Genomic DNA, 21,897 nt, shown 5'->3' with positions numbered 1-21,897 from the left:
ACAGAAGGTTTCATTAAATATATAGTATACTTTGATTATCTTCAATCAACTCTTTTACAGTGTGTGTGTGTGTGTGTGTGTGTGTGTGTGTGTAGGTTAGAGGGCAAATTTCAGGAGTCAGTTCTCTCTTCCCACCATGTGAGTCTTGAGCTCTCTTTCCAGCCCTTTGTCTGTCTGTCTGTCTATCTACTTATCTATCTGTCTGTCTATCTATCTATCTACTTGTCTAGTTATTTTTGAGTTAGGGCCTCTTTACATAGCCTTGGCTATCTTAGAGTTCACTCTGTAGACCAGGCTGGCCTCAAACTCAGAAATCTGACTGCCTCTGCCTCTCCAATGCTGAGTTAAAGGCGTGAGATCCCCCCCCTCCACACACACTTTTTTTTTTCCTTTTTCAGAAAGGCTGGTCTCAAATTCAGAACAATCCTGGTGCCTCAGCCTCTCAAGCTCTGGATTAAGGGAATGAACCAGTGTGCCTGACCGTGACTTCAAATGTGACCCAAGTCCTCAATGGCTATAGGCCTATTCCTGAAACACCATGCCCTGAGGAGTTCTCTGCCGGCTGGGAGTTGGCTAGGGTCCCCCTGCACTGCACTGGGAAGCTTCGGACACAGCACAGAACAGACACTGCCTACCTGACCTCCCCTTAGCATCTGCTTAAGGTAGCGGAACACAGTAGCACACAGCTCTAATCCAAGCAGTTGGCAGAGGGAGGCAGGAAGGTCAGGGGTTTGAGGCCACTTTGGCTAAATAACAAGTGTGATAGCATCGTGAGTTAGCTACATGAGACCCTAACTCAGAAGGGTGTGTGCGTGTGTGGGAGAGGTCCACGTGGCTCTGCAGGTGCAAGAACAGTGTCACTCTGGTTCTTGAGTTTGGCCCCTGGATCCTACATGGTAAGAGAATTGACTCCCGAAAAGTTTTCCACACAAGCACCCACACGTAAGTTTATATTTGCATGTGATAAGGGGGAAGCCAGGCACATTTCCTGCCCTCTAGACCTGCAGTGCCGCTCCTGAAATCCGTGAGTGCTCACAACGGCTCTTCTGCCCTCACGCACTTGTGCAGGACAGGCTAGGGGTTTCTCGAGGCTGCAGGGGCTGAGCTGGCCTCTTTCTAGAAGCCTTGTAAGTGTGGTCGTCTTCCTCACGGCTGTGTCTGTTGCTCAGCCATCTTAGACTCTGGTTTGGGGTGCTGGGCATTTCCCTTCCCACGCCAGTGTTCTTAAGGGGTTTCCCCACTGCGGTGCAGGAAGCTCAGTGAGGGGCAGATCCGGTGAAGCCCGCTGAGACCTGGCAGCTCTGCGAGCTGGTGATGTCAGCTCTGCCCCTTACCGGGCTCTTCCTCCCACGCTCAGGCCCGGAGACAGACAGCTACTTCTGGGTGTGGCAGGCACGGGGCGGGGGAGGGAAGGGAGCCCTGCCCTGCACAGAGAGGGGCTGGCCCCAGTTATCTGGGCACACTTGTGTGGAGGCACCATAGCTTGCTAAGGGGAACAGGGGGGCCTGAATCGCTACCCTGGCCTCAGCAGGTTTTTTAGGCCTCCTGAAAACGTGGGCAGTGATGTCCAGGCTAGCCCGTGCTACTGAGTGGGTAAACGGCGTGAGGGCGATGGTTCTAAGTGCCACCTGCTCATTTAGTGTTTTTGTTCCTGTGCTCAAGAGGGGAAACAGCCACACTGAGAAATGCATCAGGAGCCCAGTCAGAGCTGTTCCTGGTTCTGCCATAGCTGCTGAGCATCTCCGGTTCTCTTGCATGCCTTGGCTTTGTCATCTGTAAAGTGGGATTATTATTTCAACCACTGTGTTCACAGACCAGTAAAGTGATCTGGAAACACTGATACAGAACATCAGCAAACCCTCTAGTCCCCGGCAAGCCGTCAACGGCTCCTTCCAATCCTACTGTCTCGTCAGTGGCTTTTTTCTTCCTTCCTTCAATTAGAGATTGTTTTGTTATCGTTGCTGCTGCCTTGAAACAGGGTTTTTGTGTGTAGCTCAAGCTGGCCTGGAGCTGTTGTGGGGTGTCCATCAGAGAAGCCCTCCCGGACACAGTTTAAGCCAACAGAAAGTCTTTATTAGCTGGCGGCGACTACCCTGGGTATTGGGGATCCCAGCGTAGCACTGAGTCTTTCTCAGGATGAGCTTTCAAGCACAAAAAGCCTGTTCTTGGTTGACGAGCTTCAGTCAATGAGAGCACTCAGCCAGAAGCAGGAGCACAGACACAGGAAGCCAGGCTAGAACATTTAGAGTCTTTCCCAGAACTGTGGGCTGTGGTGGATTAGGCCTTTGTTCTGGTGGTGGCTGGTGGTGCTGTCTACGTGCTGAGTTTTACAGCCTGGATGGCACTTCCATCATGGCGTCAGCTGTGCTAAGGTCTCAGGGCCCTGTTACAAAGCTGCACCCTCCGCCTCATGTGCTGGGATGATGGGTGGGCAGCACAGTATCTGGCCTCTAAACACAAGGGGTCTGCTGGTGCTGGCCTCTGTGAGAAGGATAGGTGCACAGAGGTACAAAGATAGGCAAGCCTTGGCCATCTCTTCTAGACCCCAGTGGTCGATCTGTAGAGCCAGATGGATGTGAAAAGCATGACTGGGATGGGGTCAGAACTAGATTATGGCAAATGAGATAGCTGTCTTAAGTGGAAAATTTAAGGGGCAAAATCCTCAATCAAGAAAAACGTGTGCAGGTTCTGTGTGAGAGAGACAAGGCTGCATGCACCTCAGCCTGACCAAGAATTCATTCTTTAAAGCCATCAAGATGGCTTCAAATTTCTGATTCTCTTGTCTTTTCCTTCCAGGTACTAGGATTACAGGCATGCACTGCCATTCCTTTCAGAGAAATTATGTTTTAACCCAGTATGTTAAAGACATGAAGGCTGAGCTTGGTGGTGCACAGCTTTAATCCGAACACTAGGGAGGCCAAGGCCGGTGGATGTCTTCCAGTTCCAGACCAGCCAGGGTGCACTGTGTGACCCTGTCTCAAAACAAACAAATAAACCATCAAGATTAAAGCAAACACACAAAACACTATGATTAAAATTTTAGACTTTAGTTAATTTTAAATTTTTAATTAATTAATCAATTCACTTTTGAGACGGGCTCTCTAAGTGTCCCCGGTGAGCATGGGCATTTTTAAGCATGCAGGGGGTTGAGCCCAAAGCCTTGTAAACTCAGCAGATGCTCTGCCCCCGACTTACGGCCCACGGAAAGCTTGACAAAGTACACTCAGCTGTGGTGTCAGGTACAGTGTGCCGAACACTGTGTCACCTGCACCCAGGAGGCTGGCTGCCAGCTGGAGGCCAGGCTGGGCCCCACAGCAGGCGCTTATCTGGAAACACCTGGGTGTGCCGCCTTTGGACAGTTGGTAGACGGAAGAGTCAGGATTCAGCTGTCCAAAGGCGGCACACCCAGGTGTGATGGTTGGAACAGGTGGAAGCGACCGAGAACGCGGCACTCTTGGGCTGGGTTCAGCCAGACCCGAGCTCAAGGATCTCTAACCACTCAGAGATGTGGAGGAGGGACAGAGGTCCAGACTAGATCATCTTTCACCAGAGTGGATGTGGGCAGAAAGCTTGTAAAAGAGACTTATTTACAACTCAGGATTTGTGCCGGGTGGTGGCGGCGGCACACGCCTTCCATCCCAGCGCTTGGGAGGCAGAGGCAGGCAGATCTCTGAGTTCGAGGCCAGCCTGGTCTCTCCAGTGAGTTTAAGGATAGTCAGGGCTACATAGAGAGATCCTGTCTCAAAAAACAAAACAAAACAAAACAATTTGTTTGAATTTGCAGAAGTCCTTTTGCGGAGGCCATCTGGATGCTCCATTGCCGTGCTGGGTGTGGCAGTCTTGCCATTTGGCACACATGCTCTCCCAGCGCGGGGGGCCTGCAGTGTAAAGGGGCAGCACCCTTCCAGTACCCAGGATATCCTGGCCCCTTTCATCACTGGATGGACAAATGTTAGGCAGGTGCGGATTGTCTACTTTGTTTACCATTTGTTGATTTAGGTTTTCTGAGACGGGGTCTTGGTCCGTACCCCAGCCTGTCCTGGAGCTCACTCTGTGGGATAGCCTCCAGCTCAGGGCGGTCTTCCAAACTCAGCCGTCTAGCTCTGGGACCGCAAGTTTGAGTCCTCACACCTGGCTTCCACTCAGCTTCTCAGACCTTGTGCTTTTCAACAGGGCCTCAGCGGAGATGAGTGAACTCTTCATATCTTCTCAAGCAGGAGACAACAGAAGCAATGCCACGCCTGTGTGTCCTGCCAGGCTTCGACGAGATACTGTCACAATGAGGGGTGAGGTCAGACTTCCAAGAGATGGTGGCTTCACTTATGAAGACTCCAGACTTGAATCAGCTCCGGGTTAATCTGTCAGGTTAATGGGAACCGTTCTCATAGCGATCTATGGTGGGGGCGGAGTGCTGCTCAGGGGCAGAGGATCTGCCTGGAGCGTGAGGCCCAGCCCCTCAGAAACTCCACAGGGTGAGCAGGGAGGCTGCGAGCATGGAGAGCTGACAGGGATTGTGGCCTGCTGACCTGGCTCCACCCACCTTGGCGTCTGTTACACAGCTCAGCCAGCGGTGATGCCAGAAGCCAGGAGGTAAAATGGGGCACATCGTTTGTGGGCCGATGTGCCCGTTTTTCCTCCCAGGCCTGCGAGGTTGTGCTCGGAGGTTATTAAAAGGCGGGCTTTGTGCAGAACCTGGAAAGAAGCGGTGGGAGCAGCTGCGCGTGGTGATGGTTGATCTCGGTTGTCTACCGCCTCCTTCAGATTGGCCCCTGGGCGCATCTGTAGGGCATTTTCTTGATTGCTAACTGCTGTAGGAGGCCCAACATGGGCAGGGCCACCCGGGTGCCTGGTTCTGGCCATGTAAGCAAGGTTTGGAGCAAACCAGTGAGCAGCATTCCTCTACGGCCTCTGCCTCAGTTCCTGTCTCCAAGGCCGTACCAGTCACTGCTGCTTCTGTGGTAAAGTCCCTCAGCCAGCAGCAGCCATGGGAGAAAGTCCATTTGAGCTTATGGTCCCACAGGGATCGGAATTAACCTTAGTGTTGGGCAGGCCTTTAATCCCAATACTTAGGGAGGCAGAGGCAGGGGGATGTCCATGAGTTCGAGGCCAGCCCGGTCTATAACTTGAGTCCAGGACAGCCAAGGCTACACAGAGAAACCTGTCTCAAAACAAACAAACAAACAAACAAACAAACAAACAAACACACCTTTAAAAAAAAAGAAAAAGAAAAAGAAAGAAAGAAAGACTTAATCTTGGCAGGGAGGGGAAGCCGAAGGCAGCAGGCATGGCGGCAGGGACAGGAAGCTGAAAGCTGGCATCCTCAAACCCAAGCACGGTCGGAGAGCAGCGTGGCTGTGGGCAAGGCTCCAAGACCTGAAAGCCTGCCCCTAGGGACAGACTTCCTCCACCAAGGTCCCACCACGGTGACCCCCTCAAACATCCCACCAACTGGAAACCAAACACGAACACAGCCGAGCCCCTGGGGTGTGGGGCGTTTCACCCCCAGGCGCTCCCTCGGGGCCTTGCTTCAGTTTCTCCCAACGATGGGTCATCTCAAAGCCAAGCAAACCCTTTCCTTCCCCAGGCCAGTGTGTGTCCTGACACAGAGCAGAGTGGGCACCTGGGAGCCAGTGAGCTTCCGTGTGAGTCCTTTCCTTCCAGTGCCCATCAGGAGGCCGTGTGTGTGTGTGTGTGTGTGTGTGTGTGTGTGTGTGTGTGTGTATGTGTGGTGGAGGGCAGTGAATGGCGCTCCAGCACCCAGAGAATGGGTGAAATCGGGATCTGAGGTTTGGAAACAGACTTGGTAGCTGGGAACATTCTGGAGGCTCCAGGTTATTACACTCTATTACATCATAGGATTACGTCTGTGCCGGCGCTGTGGAGGAGAGCAGCGCATGGGGCTGCGGAGCCTGGGAGGACACCCTCCAATCAAAGGGCACTGTTCAGGTAGCTGCCAGTTCAGTGATGTGGGCGGGGCCCTAACCGCTTCTTTTTTCTTTTCTTTTCCTCTTTCTTTCTTCCTTCCTTCCTTTCTTTCTTTCTTTCTTTCTTTCTTTCTTTCTTTCTTTCTTTCTTTCTTTCTTTCTGTGTGTTATTGTTGTTTGTGAGACAGGGTTCCTCTGCATGGCCTTGGCTGTCCTGGACTTGCTTTGGAGACCAGGCTGGCCTCGAACTCACAGAGATCTGCCTGCCTCTGCCTCCTGAGTGCTGGGGCACTGGTGTGCGCCGCTGTGCCCGGCTCTGTTCTCTTTCTTGTGCAGAGGTCCCGGCCGTGCGTCTGCTGTAACCTGCTATGTGCTGTTGTGCGGGACAGCTCTCGGACGTGAACTGTTGAGTTCAGCTGCAGCAGCACAGGCGCCCAGCACCGATTCTCAACCAGGAGGCCCAGCAAAAGGCCACGGAGCATCCCCGGCCTGGGAGGCGGCTCAGAGGAGCCCGGGCTCCGCCTTTTCAGTCTGGGCCTGCGATTTTAATAGAAAGCTTTCACTTCCTCATTTTCACAGACTGGGCAGAGTCTCTGCAGCTTGCTGGCGAGCTTGGCCAAATCTGGACCTTAGGCTGGGCAAGTATGACCACCAGGATGTGGCTCTAAGTGCCTTCTGTCTGTGGGTGTGCGGCTGGAGGAGGTTGAGCTGTGAGGACCAGCCGCAGCTCAGAGGGCCTGAAGTCCATCCCCACGCTGTGTCAGGGCTCAGGCCTGCCTGTAAAGCCAGCTCCAGGGTATCTGATGCCCTCTTCTTGCCTACACACACACTCCTCCTCCACACATACACACATATGTACATACACCTTTTCAAAAGGTTTATTTATACAAACACTCTACCTGCATGACAGAAGAGGGCGCCAGACCTCATTATAGATGCTTGTGAGCCACCATGTGGTTGCTGGGAGTTGAGCTCAGGTCCTCTGGACAAGCAGCCAGTGCTCTTAACTGCTGAGCCATCTCTCCAGCCCTATAAATAAATAAAGAATAAAACGTTCTTCCATTGTGCTTGCTTCCAAAGCAACTAACATGGGAAAACACAGGGACACGGGAACATGCAGGAGTGTGGGGTCTGCGCCCCACGGCCTCTCTTGTCACTTCCCAGAGAAGCAGCCCTTAGGGTTTGGTTAGGTGGCCTGAGGTAGGGGTGATGGCAAGATGCCTGCCGGGCTGTCCCCTGGCTTTCTATCCAGCTGTGCCATACCCCACAGCAGTGATTTCCTTATGAGGCAGTAGCTGGGTTACTCTGGCGTGGCCGCCAGGTCTGAAGTCCAGGCCTTGAATTCCCAGCTTGGATCAGTTGCTCTTATCAGCAGCGTGCTGCTGGCAAGCCCTTGGTAGCCAATAAGGGTCTTTTCTGTACGGCCTGGGCAACACCGCTTCCTCTGGCAGGTGCGTATGAGCAGAAGAGCTGGCGCCCCGAGTGGATCCGTACAGCCTCGGGCAGCCATAGCTCGAGGGCCTTTGAGTTCTCATTTCTGGGGCGCTTGCCACAGGGATCTCTGCCTGAGGAGAGGCCAGGGCTATGGGCCTCACGGGGAATGAGGACGGACTATACCTGTAGGTCCTGGCCTCTTTGGGAGGTCTAATAACGCTTTCACAGAGATTGCCTATCAGATATTTATATTAGGGTTCCCAACAGTAGCAGAATGACAGTTATGAAGTAGCGAGGAATACGGTTTTATGGTTGGGGCGTTAAAGGGTAGCAGCGTTAGGAAGGGTGAGGCCCACTGGTCTAGACTGCTTAGTAATGGTGTCAGCTTTCTGTGACGGGGAAGACACAGGCGTGACCTGGGGAGCTGCAGGGAGGGGTGGCTGGGCCTCGGGGCTGCCTGCTGGACAGAGAATTGCTGGTCCGTGGAATTTATTTACTTATTTGAGACAGGGGTTCTCTGTATAGCCCTGGCTGTCCTGGACTCGCTCTGTAGACCAGGCTGGCCTTGAACTCAGAGGTCCTGCCTCTGCCTTGAGCGCTGGAACTGTTGTCGGTGTGCACCACCACCACCAGGCTGGTCTCTGCAGGCTGACTTCTGACTAACAGCCTGGGGAGCTTGGCTGAGTGTGGGAACAGGGCCAGCCTGGCTTTTTTCTTCCCCTGCCTTGACTCGTTGCTCAGATCAGCAGCAGTGGGTCTGTGTCTTCTGGCCATGGCCACTGGCTCAGGGTAGGCACATTGCCGGAGCCAGGCTGCATAGGCTTCCTTGGGACATGTTCTGAGAGAAGCGGCAGAAGACTGGCTCTTCTTCCCCCATCACCACTGGTGGAAAGACTAGCCGGGGAGGCTGGAATGGACGTCTCCAGTGGCTGGCGGCCATCTTTACAGTTACATCAGGAAGGGGAGGCAGACAAGCTAGCTCCAACCCCGAGGAAGTGAGACACTGAGGAGTGGGGGACCCAGGAGGCATCGCTGGCACCCTGGAGACTTCTGTACCTCAAGTCCACTGCTCCTATGCTGCTTCTTGTTCACCTCATTGTCTCTCTCTCTCTGTCCTTTGACTCCTTCATTCTCTGGTTGTAAAAATTCCCTGTTGGCACACATGCCACCGTAGTTATGTGCTACAGGCTTCACAAGACATTTCCACACCAGCGACCCACGCTGTCCTGCCCTTCACCCCCATAGTCCCCTTCACGACACGTCATGTCATAGACACATAGATGGTCTATGTATCTATGCTGAATCTAGGAGTCGTAAATAGAGACACACTTGACTCGAGCTCGTCTCACTGAAGATGGTAATCTTCAGTTGCATCAGTTTCCATGCAAGCGACAGCTTTGCTCTTTAGGACCGGACAAATTCCACTGTGTCGGATGTATGAGTGTGTGTAATAGATGCGTCTCTTATTTTCCTATTGAGGGACATCGGGGTTAGTGAGCATGAAGAGCACTGCAACAAATGGGTCACTGTTAAATAAATGCAGGTATCTCTGTGACATGTCGCTCAGAGGCCTCTGGATAAACACAAGGAGTAGTGTGGGCAGGTCATGTTTATTTTTAGTGTTTATTTATTTTTATTTGAGAAATCTCCATACTGATTTGCATAATGGCTGGGCTGATTTGCATTCCAGCAGCAAAGCAGGATTTTGTTTCTTGGCATCCTCACTGGCATTTGTTTTTATTTTTTTAAAAATATGTGTATGTATGCGTGCATGTGTGTGTACCCACATGCACACAAGCACTGCATGCCACAGTGTGTGCAGAGGGCAGAGCCACGATGTGGGCCCTGAGGACTAAATTCAGGTCGTCAGACTTGGTGGCCCACGGAACCATAGTGGTTCGTTTTCTTTACTTCTAAATCGTTGTGTGTGTAAGTATTTGTCTGCATGTATGTCTACATGTGTGCCTGGTGCCCATGGAAGCCAGAAGAGGGCACTAGGTCCTCTGAGATGGGAGCCAGAGATGGTTGTGAGCCACCCTGTGGGTGCTGGGAACTGGACCGGGGTCCTCTGGAAGAGCTGGTGCTCTTGACTGCTTGGCTATCTTCCTAGCCCTTGTTTTCTTGACTCCCATCTCTAACTGGGGTAAGACGGATTCTCAATGCAGTTTTTGATTTTTACTTCCCTGATGTCGGTGACATTTGACCACTTATCACTGAACTCTCCATCTATGACGTTACCGAATTTTAACTGTATTGTTTGGTTTGTTGGTGCTTAGTTGACCTCTTTATATATTTTAGTTATTAACACCCTCTCTGATGTGTAGATGGCAGTTTTCTCCTCCTGTATGCTTCACTTGATACGTGCAGACGTTTTCAATTTCATGCAATACCATTGGCCAGCTCCTGTGTGTGTTTACAAACACACGCCCGTGCACACTCGTGACCATGTGTATGGACGGGTGAATTTGTGTGGGGGTCAAAGGACCATCCCAGGTGTCATTAAGAAAGAATTGTCCACACTGGTTTTTGAGACAGGGTCTCTCATTAGGCTGGGAACTTGCCTCTGCCTCCCCAAGCAGTTATTTTTGACACCTTGTTTGCTTTGTTTTTGGTGTTTCAAGACAGGGTTTCTCTGTAGCCTTGCCTGTCCTGTCCCGGACTCACTTTGTAGACCAGGCTGGCCTAGAACTCACAGGGATCCGCCTGCCTCTCCTCCCAGAGTGCTGGAATTACAGGCATTCGTCACCTGGCCTGGCTTATTTTTTACATATTTAAGCACAGCATAACTTTGGGAAAAAGTATGGTTCCCCTCCTGCCTGGGGGTCTGTTTCGCACCAGACCATGAAGGCAGGAGGGGCAGGACATGAGGTACAGAGCTTGGAAGGCCAGTGAGCGTGACGAGATCAGACGCTCTGGGAACCACTGCAGGGAGCTAGTTCAACTGCAATTCCAGAGAACAGAGGCTAAGTATCCCTCGGGGAGTGGGTGGGGCTCCAAGGATAGGTGTGCGTAATTGGCTGGAACTAGGCACCTCAGGGATCTTGATTTGCAATCCACAGCGCGCTCCTGTCCCAGGAACGGGGACACAGCACCTAATTATGGTATAAGTGTGGGAGGGGAGAGCTAGCAGGGAGCATATGTCAAATGTGGCTAGGGGCATCTGTGTCTAGAGACACTCTCCAGATGAAGTCAGGGAGAGAGCAGGAGGCCCTGCTGGGGAGAGGGAGTCCTGCCCCTTCACACTTAGAATGGCTATCCAGACTGGGAGGACGGCAGCCTCAAACAGCAGGGGCCTTCCAACCAAAAATTTCCTTCTGATAATTATTTCAGCAAAGCTTAAGGCACAAGGACATCAAAATTCCTTTGCAAAGTGCCCGTGACAACACTCAGGATAAGGTCAAAGGTCTGGAATGAGCATAATCGCAGGCTCTTTTTCGAAGCACATAGGATTCTTCCATTAGAATTGGCTCAGCTAAGTCTGAGGGATTCTGGCCAAGCCTGGCTCTACAGATAGCAAAAGGTCACCAGGCTATAAACTACGCCCACGCCCTTCTGGCTGCAAGACAGGTGCAGATCCCTTCTGTCGAGGAGAAAAGCTCTCCTGGCTTCTCTGGTGTTTATCTAGGAACACAGGACCAACCACCTTGCGGGCTGTACCTCAGGGTGTGCTGCAGGGCTGTCTCGGCATGGGGAGCGCAGGCTCAGTGCTGAGGATGTTCTGTGGAACCTCGCTCGCACTTCCTGAGACCCTGTGGGGTCTCTCTGATACACACCGGAGTCCTAACATGACCTGCTTTGTGGGTATTTATGGGCCTGCCTGTAACTTTCCCCTTTTTCTTTTCTTTTTTTTTTCTTCTTTATTCTGTCTCTCTCTCTTGGACGCTGGCCAGAGCTTAATTACGTTTCTCTGGTAGTCTGGGTGTTTCCACTCTTTCTCTGGAACCCAACTTCTTCCCCGTTGTACTTCTGCTGTGTGGCTGCTTGCAAACAGCATGGCTCCATCCCTCTTCCTCCCTCTTTCCACAGCTGCTGGGATCTACAGCTTTTCTGCCCTGGTGCTTTTCTATTAAACTCTAGTAAAAATTGTCCTAAAGCTAAAAGTAAACAAAACAAAACAAAAAAACAAAACAAAACAAAAAACAATAAAACAAACAAAGCCCACCCTCCACAGCCCCCCCCCCCAAATCCATTCTTAATGTTTTTAATCCACGCTGCATGGGTAAATAGTATCCATCTGTAGAAAAATGATGTGAAAAATCCCAGTCCTTACCAATCAGAGGGTTAATTGCCAGATAACGGATGTATAGAGGACCTGCTCAGAAAAAAGGGCCATGTCCCAATATCTGAGAAATTAGATTAAGATGGCAAACGTGGCATGAGTGGGGTGGATCATGCGGCATTAAACAAATTGGACTGCTTGTCTCCCTGGAGACACACAGGAAAAACCCAGCAGACAGGCGTAAGCAGTTACAGCATATTCCCTACCTCTCTGTAAAGTAGGAAGCAGGGCGCTTTGCGATGCTGCGATGGGCACCGTGATCGGAAGAAATGTGGGGAGGAAAGCGTTTATTTTACCTTACAGCCCACCACGGAGGGAAGCAGGGCGGAAACCCGGAGGCAGGAACTGAAGCGGCGGCCGTGGAAAAAACACTGACTTGTTCTCTTACTGAATAACTAACTCTATGGCTTGCTCAGCGGGCTTTCTCCTGCAACCCACCACCTGGGCCCCGCCCACCGCTAGCCGGCCCCGCCCACCGAGAGCTGGCCCCGCCCCCATTCATCACAGTCAAGGAAATGCCCTACAGGCCCATTTAGTGGGGGAGGCCTTTTCTTACTTGCGGTTCCTCGTCACGTATAACTCCAGCTTGCATCAGGTTGACAACAGCAAGCCAGGCAGGACACGGCGAGGACGGCAGCAGCACAAATGGACCCGGAGCCGCAGAGCATTTGCATTCCTCTCTCTGGGAATTCTGCCCAAGGAGAAAAGAGGCCAGTTATAAATAAATGAGGTGCTGTCAAGAGGTTCTGAGGAACCGGCTGTGGGTAAAACGCCGTGCGAGGCCGGGGCGAGCTCCGATCCTCAGCACCACGGAGACGCTGACTCGGCGGGGAGGGCCTGCGGTTCCAGTGCTGGGGAGATCACGAGGGCTCCAGAGCCAGCTCCATGTTCACTGAGAGACCCTGTCTCAGAAAAGCAAGCTATAGAGAAGACACCCAATGCCAATCACTGGTCTTCACACACTTGAGCACATATGTTCACACGTGTATGTTCATAAGTGCAAACACACACACGATTTGGACCCCCTTTTCTGGTCTCCTCAGGCATTGCACACATCTGGTGCACAGACATACAGGCAGGCAAAACACTCATACACATAAAATACTGACAGAAAAAAGGCTTGAGGTCACTACATTCCACAGTCCTTGACTCAAATGATAAAAACAAAAAGAAAAAGAAAACAAAACAAGAAAACCCAGCCCCCAAACCATTAGAACATTTTAACAGTTTAGTAGCATTGTTAATGTTATTTTTATAAAACTGTTTCTCTTAGTTTCTCTTAACCCATCTATCACACAAATAATTGAGATTCTTATATTTGTTTAATAATAAGCTGCACAACACAATAACTGAGCAGCTGTTACTCTATTCTTAACCCTCTAAGCTAATCTGGTCTCCCAGCGTACTGTTGGTATACTTTTTTTAAAACTCTTTTATTTACATTTCTTTTATCTTTTTCTCCCTACTCCACCCCAATCCCTTCCAACGTCCCAACACCAGGTAGGAGAGAGAAAGGGTTAGTGGGAGAGGGGGTGTAGTTCTCTTAGCTGCTTCCTGCTGGTCAGGGTCATCGGGTTCCTTGGAGCCAGGCCAATCTTCATTTCAGGAGATCTCCATCTTCTCGTCTCACAACAGCAACCAGGAACAGCGAGGGGAAAACAGAAACAGCCTTGTTCTTTCTCTAGTCACTCTCTCTAGGCTCTGTCATTTATTCTCTCTCCAGAGTCCTCAGATTTAAACTGTCTGCAGCTGGCAAAGAGCTCCTCTAAGAACCCACATGAGGCAAATAGTCTGCTGCTGTGACCATCCGAATCAGCCACATCCCACACCTGGGACCAAAACAAACCCATGTTTTTGTCCACAACATTCCCCCCTTTCTGTTTAATATGCTTACTGTTCCTTTCTTTTTTATAAACAAAACTTTTTTGCTTTCTTAAAAGGAGATAACAAGGAGTCAAACCCTTTTAGATCAATAATTTCTTTTATGACCTGATGGCTGTCTGTTGCTCTTGTCTGACTGACCACGCTTTTTGCTGTTGCGCCTCTAGCTATGCCCAGAAGTTGCCCAGATGTTCTTGCCGGGAACCCAGTGCTGCCAGAAATGGCTCATTTGCTTCTCTGGCAGAACCTACCGTATCTCAGAGTTAATGTACTGGTCATTTTAAGCTCTTCAGTTTGATATCCGAAACTTTTGGTGGCTCTTGGGAAAGTTAATATCTGTTGCTCTCTTAACCCGAGGCTGCACCTCTGGCAGCTCAGTTTGCTCAAGATTAACCTGATTTCTTGAAACAGGCTTCTTGCCTTTAACCTTTTTGCCTGTGCAGCCTTCTGCTCCTCGGGCTCCCCAGCCTGCCAGAGGCTGTGGGACCTGACATTGAAAGTGTGCGGAGCAGAGCCGGGCGGCCACTGTGGAGAATTCCGGCTTAGTTACCTGGTATTCTCTCTTTACCAATGACGCTTTTTGCTTTCCAAACATTTCAACCTCTACCCGAAAATTTTCTAGTTACGTTGCCAGCTCTGCAATGAAACAAAACCAGAGAATCCCCTCTGGGAGTAAAGTGGGATTAAAACTAGTGGCAGCAGCCACAGTAAACCTCATGCGCATGTCTTGAAACGGAGTATTCGCTTCCTTCCATCTCCTGTATGGCATTTCTCATGATTTTAAGCCCAGCGTCTGGGCCTGGCAGCTCAGATAGTGGAACATGAGACTCTCGATCTCATGTTGTGGGCTAGAGCCCCAGGTCGGGGGCCATTTGTTGGCATGCTTTAAAACACTTTCATTTATGTTTCTTTTATCTTTTTTCTTCCTACTCCACCCCAACCCTAACCCTAAGTCCCTTTCAATACCCCAATACCAGGTAGGAGGGAGAAAGAACAAGGCTGCTCCTGGTTGCTGTTGGAAGACAAGAAGTTGGAGATCTCCTGAAATGGGCACTGCGCCCCCTCTCCCACTAACCCTTACTCTCTCCTACCTGGTGTTTGGGTGTTGGAAGGGATTGGGGTGGAGTAAGGAGAAGAAAAATAAAAGAAACATAAATGAGAGTTTTTGAAAAATATGCCAACAACATACATCCCAGAGACGCTTGCACTTTGTAGCTTTTCTGCTCCAGCTTCTTCTCCTGATTTCTCTTGCACCTCTACTGTGGCTCAATTTCCTCCTTCCTCCTCCTCTAGCTCCTCCTCCTCTGGCTGGCAGGAAGTCCATCCCTATTCTCTACCCTGCCCAGGGGACAACTGGAGAGCAGTGTTTACACACATTAAGATGGGGATTCACAGAAAGAGGATTGCAACCAGATGTTGGAGTACAGAAATCAGCATTTGAATTTCACAATAACCTCACATTGCATACCATGCCGTAGTTCTGAAGATTGCCACATGCCCTTCATTTTTTGTGGTTCTGAGAAACGAGCTTGTGGCTCTCCTCATCCTGGGCAAGCACTGTCTAACTGAACTGTATCCCGGGCCCGAGGTTAACACCTTTTCAAGGACCGCAGAGACCATGAAGCAAGACTGGATTGAGTTAATGGTAGGGGCCAGGCACAGAGGTTCCTGTGATGGCTGACTTTATCAATTTGATGGGATTGAGAATCACTACGGAGCCCAGTTGTGGGGGGACACATCATTAATTTCAGCAGTTAGGGGCAGAGGTAGGCAGGTCTGTGAGTTCCAGGGCAGCCAGGGCTACACGGAGAAACCCTGTCTTGAAAAGTCAAAGGGGGAAAAAAAAGAATCACTATGGAAACCTGTCTGAGTGTGTCTCCAAGGGCCTTTCAAGAAAAGTGTAAGTGAAGAGGTGGTTTCATTGCCACTGTCTTGTAGACAGGTTCCTTTGCAGCCCTGGCTACTCTGCTGTGCTGGGATGGAAGGCTTGCGCTGCCATGCCTCTGAGAATGAGTGCACTTGGTCTTGGGCCCCTCTGAGAAGGAGATGGGAATAAGTGGCTGTTTTAATGAGGCCACTTGATCCCGGGAAGAGGGAAGAATCTACCAGCCGGGGCCAGTGTGGGTCTGCTGGGACCGCGTCCTGGGAGTGCTTGGTGGCTCCTCTCTGGGACAATGTGGAAAGAAGTGGTGTTAGGCAGAAAGTGGCTCAGCTGGAGAGAATGGCTCACGGGCTGCAACAGAAGTGTGATGGCTCACTGCAGCCTGTCCACCTCCTGCAAACAGCCCAGGCCTGCTTCGCCTGTCTGTCTGTTTTAGCGGAGCCTGCGGAGCCTGGCCAGGCCTGCGTCGGAGCCTGGCCAGGCCTGGGTGTCCCCATCGGCCTCAGCCTCTCCAGGGCTGAGACAGGACCCTCCCTGTCTGACTCCGGCTGTGTTTGAAGACTAGATGCTCCCACCGGAAGCACTAACAGTCAAACGGCAGCCTGGCAAGTGTTCTGCTGCTGGGGCTGCAGCACCCAAGGCCCGCGTTGCACTTTCTCTTCCTTTGTGGTTTCTGGTGGATCTGGCGAACACTTGCTCCTGTTTTCTTTTGAGCTGCAGAAGAGTTCAGAGAAATCTACCTTCTATAAAAGGAGTCTGGCCCTGTCCGGTTGGCAAAGGGTCATAGGTAGGAAAAGATGCATGAGGGAAACAGAGTCACTCTCTTTGTCCCCTTTGCTCCAGCTCAGATGTCGGACCAGTCTCTTTTCTTTCTTATGAGCTGGAAAATAAACCGCCCCAGGGATTGTGGTGCTTGAAGGAAGTGTGTCCTGGACTGGGTTTGTGCCTAGGACAGACCTCAAGCTTCCAGGGAGAAGCTGCAGGTACAGCTCTTCTCAGAATGCTGTGACACTTTGCTCACTGACAGACTGTTCAGAGTGGGACTACGGGGCTGGTGGTGTAGCTCAGTGGCAGAGTGCTTGCCCAGCAAGTCCAAGGTCTGAAAAGAGAGAAGCAGCAGAAGAGACATGCTTTCTCGTCTGACAGGAGGAACCTGCCCAGGCTTTTGCTTTGTGATGGGGTGGTGGATCTCAAGGGCTGTCGTTCTCACCGTTGAGGCCAACCGGAGTTATGTTTGTAGGGAACCGCGCATTCAAGTGAAAAGCATTGGCAGTTACTTTTAATATGTAATATTTGTATTTTGTTGTCATTTGCTTTCTGAGAAGGGTCTCTCTGTGTAGCCCTGGCTGTCCTTGAACTCACAGAGATCTGCCCACCTCTGCCTCCTGAGTGCTGAGATCAAAGGCACCTCAGGAGTTAGAGCAGGAGCCTAGAGGCAGGAACTGAAGCAGAGATGGTGGAGGGAGGCCTGCTTTCTTATGCTGGCACCGCCCGCAGCAGGCTAAGCTTCTACATCAATAACCAGTCAGGGTGAGGCCTCTTAGGCTCGCCCACAGGCCAGTTTGGTGTGGAGGGAGCCTTCTGTCAGAGGGCTCTAGCTTGTTTCAGGCTGACAACAGCACTCTGAGTGTCACCGTGCTCTGAGCTCTCCCTCCATCACTGAGCATCTTCAGTTCCTAATCAGCCACTTAACTGATCCAGGGAGGCCTGCTCAACCGCCATGTACATCCAAGACAAGTGAGAAAATGCTGGCTTTAAAAAGTTCACCAAGCTCGTCCTCTTTCTCCTTCTGCTTCTGTCTGCCTTTCTGTCACTGTCTGTCTTTTTTTTTCTGTCTCTTTCTCTCTCTCTCTCCCTTTCCAAGCTGTACTGAAGGGCTGGATTTGCTGCCACCTTAAGGCCAGGCCTGTGAGCTACAATTGAGCCAAGAGCTTCTTGGGTGGAACAAGCTCAGCTCTTGTCCCAAGAAGGTAAGATACAGGGCGAAACTACTTTAAACAAACATTTTGAGCTCGGTTAGAAAAGACTGAGACAAGAGCAGTCAGCCTTACACAGAAGGCCTCGATTTGGTATCAAGAGCTTTGGCAGTCGGTCCGTGAACACTTGCTTCCCACAAATGCCCAAATGGTTTCCTATGGGTCCCGGAGTCCCACAGCCCCTTCTCCAAGCCTTCACTTGCTTGTGACAATTTTGTTTTGTTCTGCACTCTCCTTTCCCGTCCTCTGCTCTGTGTGATCTCTTCAGGGTTGTGAAGAGGGAGGGGGCAGATCCTTGCCTTGTGCTTCCTCTCAGAGCTGCCTGTAAATGAGCCGGGCACAGGGAAGCTCTCGGGATGATGCTGGTTGGTGGTGAGGAGTGTGACCTGCAGGCAGAGCTGCTGGCAGGGCCTTTCTTTTCTTTTCAACTCTGTGGTATTTCGTTTTCTTTCCTGTGGTGCGTGTGTTCCCGGCTGCAGCACGCTGGCTGTGAACTCAGAAATCGCATTCTTTTGACTGTGACTTGGCAAAGGCTGAAGGCAAATCACGCACCTGCCTGGCCTTCCCGCGTGACACGGAAGCCCCTCCCCCTTCCACGGGCAGGGCTCCCAGTCCACACACACGAACAAGCCCTGATGATGTCTTCTCCTGGACCCTTCTTCTCCTCTACCCTTCTTGGGCGTAGACGTGTCATTAAGAGGGACACCGGGAGCCAAGGAGGGACACACAGCAAGGGCGGGCGTCGCTCACTGGGCGTGCTCGCCTCGCGTGCACAGCGTCCCTGAGTTTGATCCTAGGATTGGACAAAAAGGGAAAACAAACAAGCAAGCAAACAAGCACAAATAAGAAAATCTGGTGTAGGCCTCCTCTGAGAGCCCGAGAGGCGGCCCTGGCTGGACACACGCACAGGAGCAGGAAAGCACGCTTTTGATGAAAGCAAAGTTGGTGGCGATCATGGGACATTTCCCCAGACCTTTTGTTTCTTGCTTTTGTCATTTTGCTTCTTAAAGAATGCTAATGTCTCCCAGACAATATACTCACACACACAAATACATACTTTCACACACTCCCCCGTGCGTGCACACACATTTACACTCGCCCACTCACTCACACGCATTCACCTCATACATAAAGACTTGTTGGTTGAGGATAGAACATATGAACATGGCGGTCCTGAACCGCACGGCGGCCCTTCTGAGGGCCCTTCTGAACCGCACGGTGGTCCTGAACCGCACGGTGGCGTAGCCATCTTCATCTGTGTGAGTGGGCCCCATTGTGTGGTGTACTCCGCATGCTTGCAGAGCGACGGGCATGCCAATCAGTGCGTGGGCACCTGCAGCTCTGTTTACGCTGTGCAGATTCCGGCACCCTGTTCGTGTGCCTGGAGAGTTAAAAGATCATCACGGGTGCAGGCGTTTTAAGACCCACCCCTCTCTCCTGAAGATCGAGAAACACCAACAAAGACAGGAAGAACGACACAGGGGTGGGGCACGCTGTGTGTGTGTGGGGGGCGTGCAGGCACACGGCCTCTGGGGTCACTCCCCAGCGTCTCCACACACTTGTGGTCTGGCTGGGTGACCTGAGCGGCTGACACGTCTACACTTCGACTTTTCATCTGTGAAACCGTGACAGGACCCGGTCACAGAGTGTGGCAGGGCTCCGGTGAGGCCCTCTGCGCCGCCCTGCTTCTGCCTCTGCATGTGCTTCTGAGTCCACTCTGTTCCCCTCCCAGGCCAAGGGAAAGCAGTAGGAAGAGCAGGAGGTCCTTGTCTCCCAAGAGCCTGGGCAGGCTCCCCAGGACCGGTGCTTTTGTCGGGCTTCTCCAGGACCCTGCGCTTTGTACAGCAGCATAGGGAGCAGGTGAGCTGAAGGCCACGCAAGCCAGCCTGGCTTGAGAAGGCAAGACCAAAGGAGTTCCAGGAGGGGAGGCTGAGCCCCAGGAGGGGAGGCTGAGCCCCAGCAGGGGAGGGGAGTCCCAGGAGGGGAGTGAATCCCAGGAGGGGAGGCTGAGCCCCAGGAGGGGAGTGAATCCCAGGAGGGGAGGCTGAGCCCTAGGAGGGGAGGCTGAGCCCCAGGTGGGGAGCCTAGCGCCTGGGCTCTGCTCTATTTCTTCCATAATTCTCACAACCGGCCAGGAGATGGGGCTCTCAACCCTGAAGTCAAGGCCCAGAGGCCGAGCCTCACCTGAAGGGAAACCAGAGCCACCAGGCCGACTGGAAGCCGCTTGCCACGCCCTCTCTAGCCCAGGCTGAGACCCATCTTCTGGGCATTCAGGCACACTGTCCCTTGGGCCACCGGCTGTGGCTTCTCTTGGATTAAGGCACCGACAGGGCCAGTCTGGCCAGTCAACGACCGTGGTGGCTCACTTGATTCCTGTTCTCATTGCTGCTTCCCCAGCACCCAGCGCACACAGAGGCCTTGGTAAAGACATTTTGATTATCAGATGATTGAGTCCCCACTTAGCGACTGCCTGACATTGCTGAGTTTCTCTGTGACTCAGTGTTCTCATTAGCGAAACAGAGATAACAGCGATGCCATGGCCACTGCCATAGACCACACATTTGGACCACCAGGTCCTGGCGCCTGGAGGGACCCCTAGAACCCGTGAGGGCCTCATTTTATTACACAGGAAAGTCTGAGCTCACCAGCCGGCTCTCCACAGTTTGACAAGAGCTTTTTATAACTGCAGCATTCACTTCCACGGCTCCTTTCAGTACTATTTTCACGTTGGCCGGTTGTGGCAGCTCCGTGTGCAGTGCCACCCTCTAAGCCTCTGCCCCAGACTGGAGGTGCTGGCCGTCTTCACCCCGGCTCAGTGACAAGCGTGCATGCGCACACATGCCGTGCTGTGCACCTGGCAGTCTGAGGTCACCTGGCAAGCGGTGGCTTTCTTTTTCTCTCACGCAGGTCCTAGGGATCACACTCAGACAATACGGCTTGGTGACAGACACCCCCACCTGCTGAGCCACTGTGTGGCCCTCGATATGTTTATGTGGAGACTGAGATGCCCAGCATCCCGTGAGGATGTAAGGAGAAAACAAAACAGAACCACTGTTTGTGAGAGGAGAAACGCAGGGGTCTTTTTACAGAGGATCAAAAATAAAGGTGTGTGTGTGTGACACATTCCTGTCATACATGACTACACAGTGGAGGCCAGAGGTTGACTGTGACGTCTTCCTCAATAGCTCTTCACGTAGTTTTTTCTAATGTGCATTACCCTTTTGCCTGCATGTATGTCTGGGTAGCACATTCTTTCTTGGGACGAGGAGGCCAGAAGAGATGGGCGGATCCGCTGGGGCTGTCATTATGGATGGTTGTGAGCCTCCACATAGGCCCTGGGAGCCCAGCCAGGTCCTCCGGAGAGCAGGAACTTCTCTTACCTGCACAGCCTTGTCTCCAGCGTCAGCCTCTCTCAGAGGCCGGCTGGCTGGCAAGCGCCTGGCCCTCCTGTCCCTGCGCCCCCAGCACTGGGAGACCCAGCTGGTCCTCGGTGCTGGGGGCTGAACTCAGACTTACACAGTGAGAGCTTTACCGACAGAGCCCTCTCTCCAGCCCCAGGAATCCCGCCCGCCCGTTCCGCTCCGGGAACGCCGAGGCCCAGTCTTGTTGCCGGTTTTGGTGACAGGTGCAAAGGACGATGTACAGAGGTTGATGTTTCTTTTTCTCTGAGACCGAGTCTCAGCATGACACCCAAGCAGGCCTCGACCTTGAGCTCGCGGCCATCCTGCTTCAGCCTCCGAGCGCTAAGGACTAGTCCGCACTACCGCAAGGGTTGCACTCTGACTCGCACCCGGGTGGCGGTTGGTTCTGCAGTTTTGGCCGAGCCTGGGAATGGTTGCAATGACCCCCCCCCCCCCGCCCCACCCAAGTGTGGGCTCACCTCCCCTCTCAGGCGGTGTGAGACAAAAGGCCCCTTCCTCCCCTTCCGCTTCGGGGGACTGGCTCCTGCGCTTTCTTCTAAGGCGGATAAAATCGAATGCGTTACTCGCCACTTTCCAGCCTCGGCGGCTGCTCTGCGGCAGCCTGCCTCACAGCACTCTTTCGGACACGCTGAAACCACCCTCGGCTCCACCGTCCGCCGTCGGCCTGGGCCGCGGGGAGACCGAAGCCCGCGGAGGGGCTGCGCCGGCCACCGGGGCTGAAAGGGGACTCCGGGAGGCCCTCCCTCCTCCCCGCTGGTCCTCCAGCCATCTTTGTTTCTGAGGGAGATTTTCCTCCTGTCTAACCCGGATCCGAGGACCAGAAGCAGAGGAGGCAAAGCCGACGCCCCGCCAGCGGCCAGGTGCAGCCAACGAGGCAGGATGCGCGCTCCCCAGCGAGCCCGGGAAGGACCGGGAGCCGGAGGCCCCCCGAGGGGAGGGAGGCGGTTTCCAAGGCGACCGGCCGGGGAGGGGCCGGCTCGCGGGCGCCCCCGTCCCTCCCTCCCGGTAGGCCAGGGTACCGCCGGCCGGCGTCCTCCCGTGCTCCGCGCGCCCATTGGCTGCTCGGGCGGCGCGCCGATTGGCTGGTGCGGGCGCCTCG

At 52.7% G+C, this 21,897-nt stretch overlaps 1 protein-coding gene across 1 annotated transcript; it reads right to left on the bottom strand.

Moving 5' to 3' along the window:
- Positions 1–1,965: 1,965 nt before the first annotated feature.
- On the bottom strand, positions 1,966–21,853 carry LOC132655740 (uncharacterized). Its single transcript, XM_060388598.1, has 4 exons — positions 21,257–21,853; positions 12,194–12,328; positions 6,824–6,953; positions 1,966–2,972 (listed from the first exon to the last, which is right to left on the bottom strand). The coding sequence occupies exons 1-4, from the start codon at positions 21,851–21,853 to the stop codon at positions 2,860–2,862; spliced, it is 975 nt and encodes a 324-aa protein (XP_060244581.1). The 3' UTR covers positions 1,966–2,859.
- Positions 21,854–21,897: the final 44 nt, after the last annotated feature.

Source organism: Meriones unguiculatus, chromosome 8 (assembly GCF_030254825.1).
Source record: "Meriones unguiculatus strain TT.TT164.6M chromosome 8, Bangor_MerUng_6.1, whole genome shotgun sequence".
Taxonomy (NCBI): domain Eukaryota; kingdom Metazoa; phylum Chordata; class Mammalia; order Rodentia; family Muridae; genus Meriones; species Meriones unguiculatus.
Note: the sequence above shows the minus strand (reverse complement) of the source record. Positions and strands in the feature narration are given on the sequence as shown.

Bases quoted from the DNA above. Each gene is read 5' to 3' on its own strand.
- LOC132655740 (XM_060388598.1), bottom strand. From the start codon at position 21,853: ATGGGCGCGCGGAGCACGGGAGGACGCCGGCCGGCGGTACCCTGGCCT. The intron at 12,329-21,256 runs GTGAGCCCACAC...CTCCTTGGGCAG, and splicing joins CACACCGCCTGAGAGGGGAG to AATTCCCAGAGAGAGGAATG. The intron at 2,973-6,823 runs GTAGAGTGTTTG...GTTTTGAGACAG, and splicing joins CGCCCTCTTCTGTCATGCAG to GGTCACACAGTGCACCCTGG.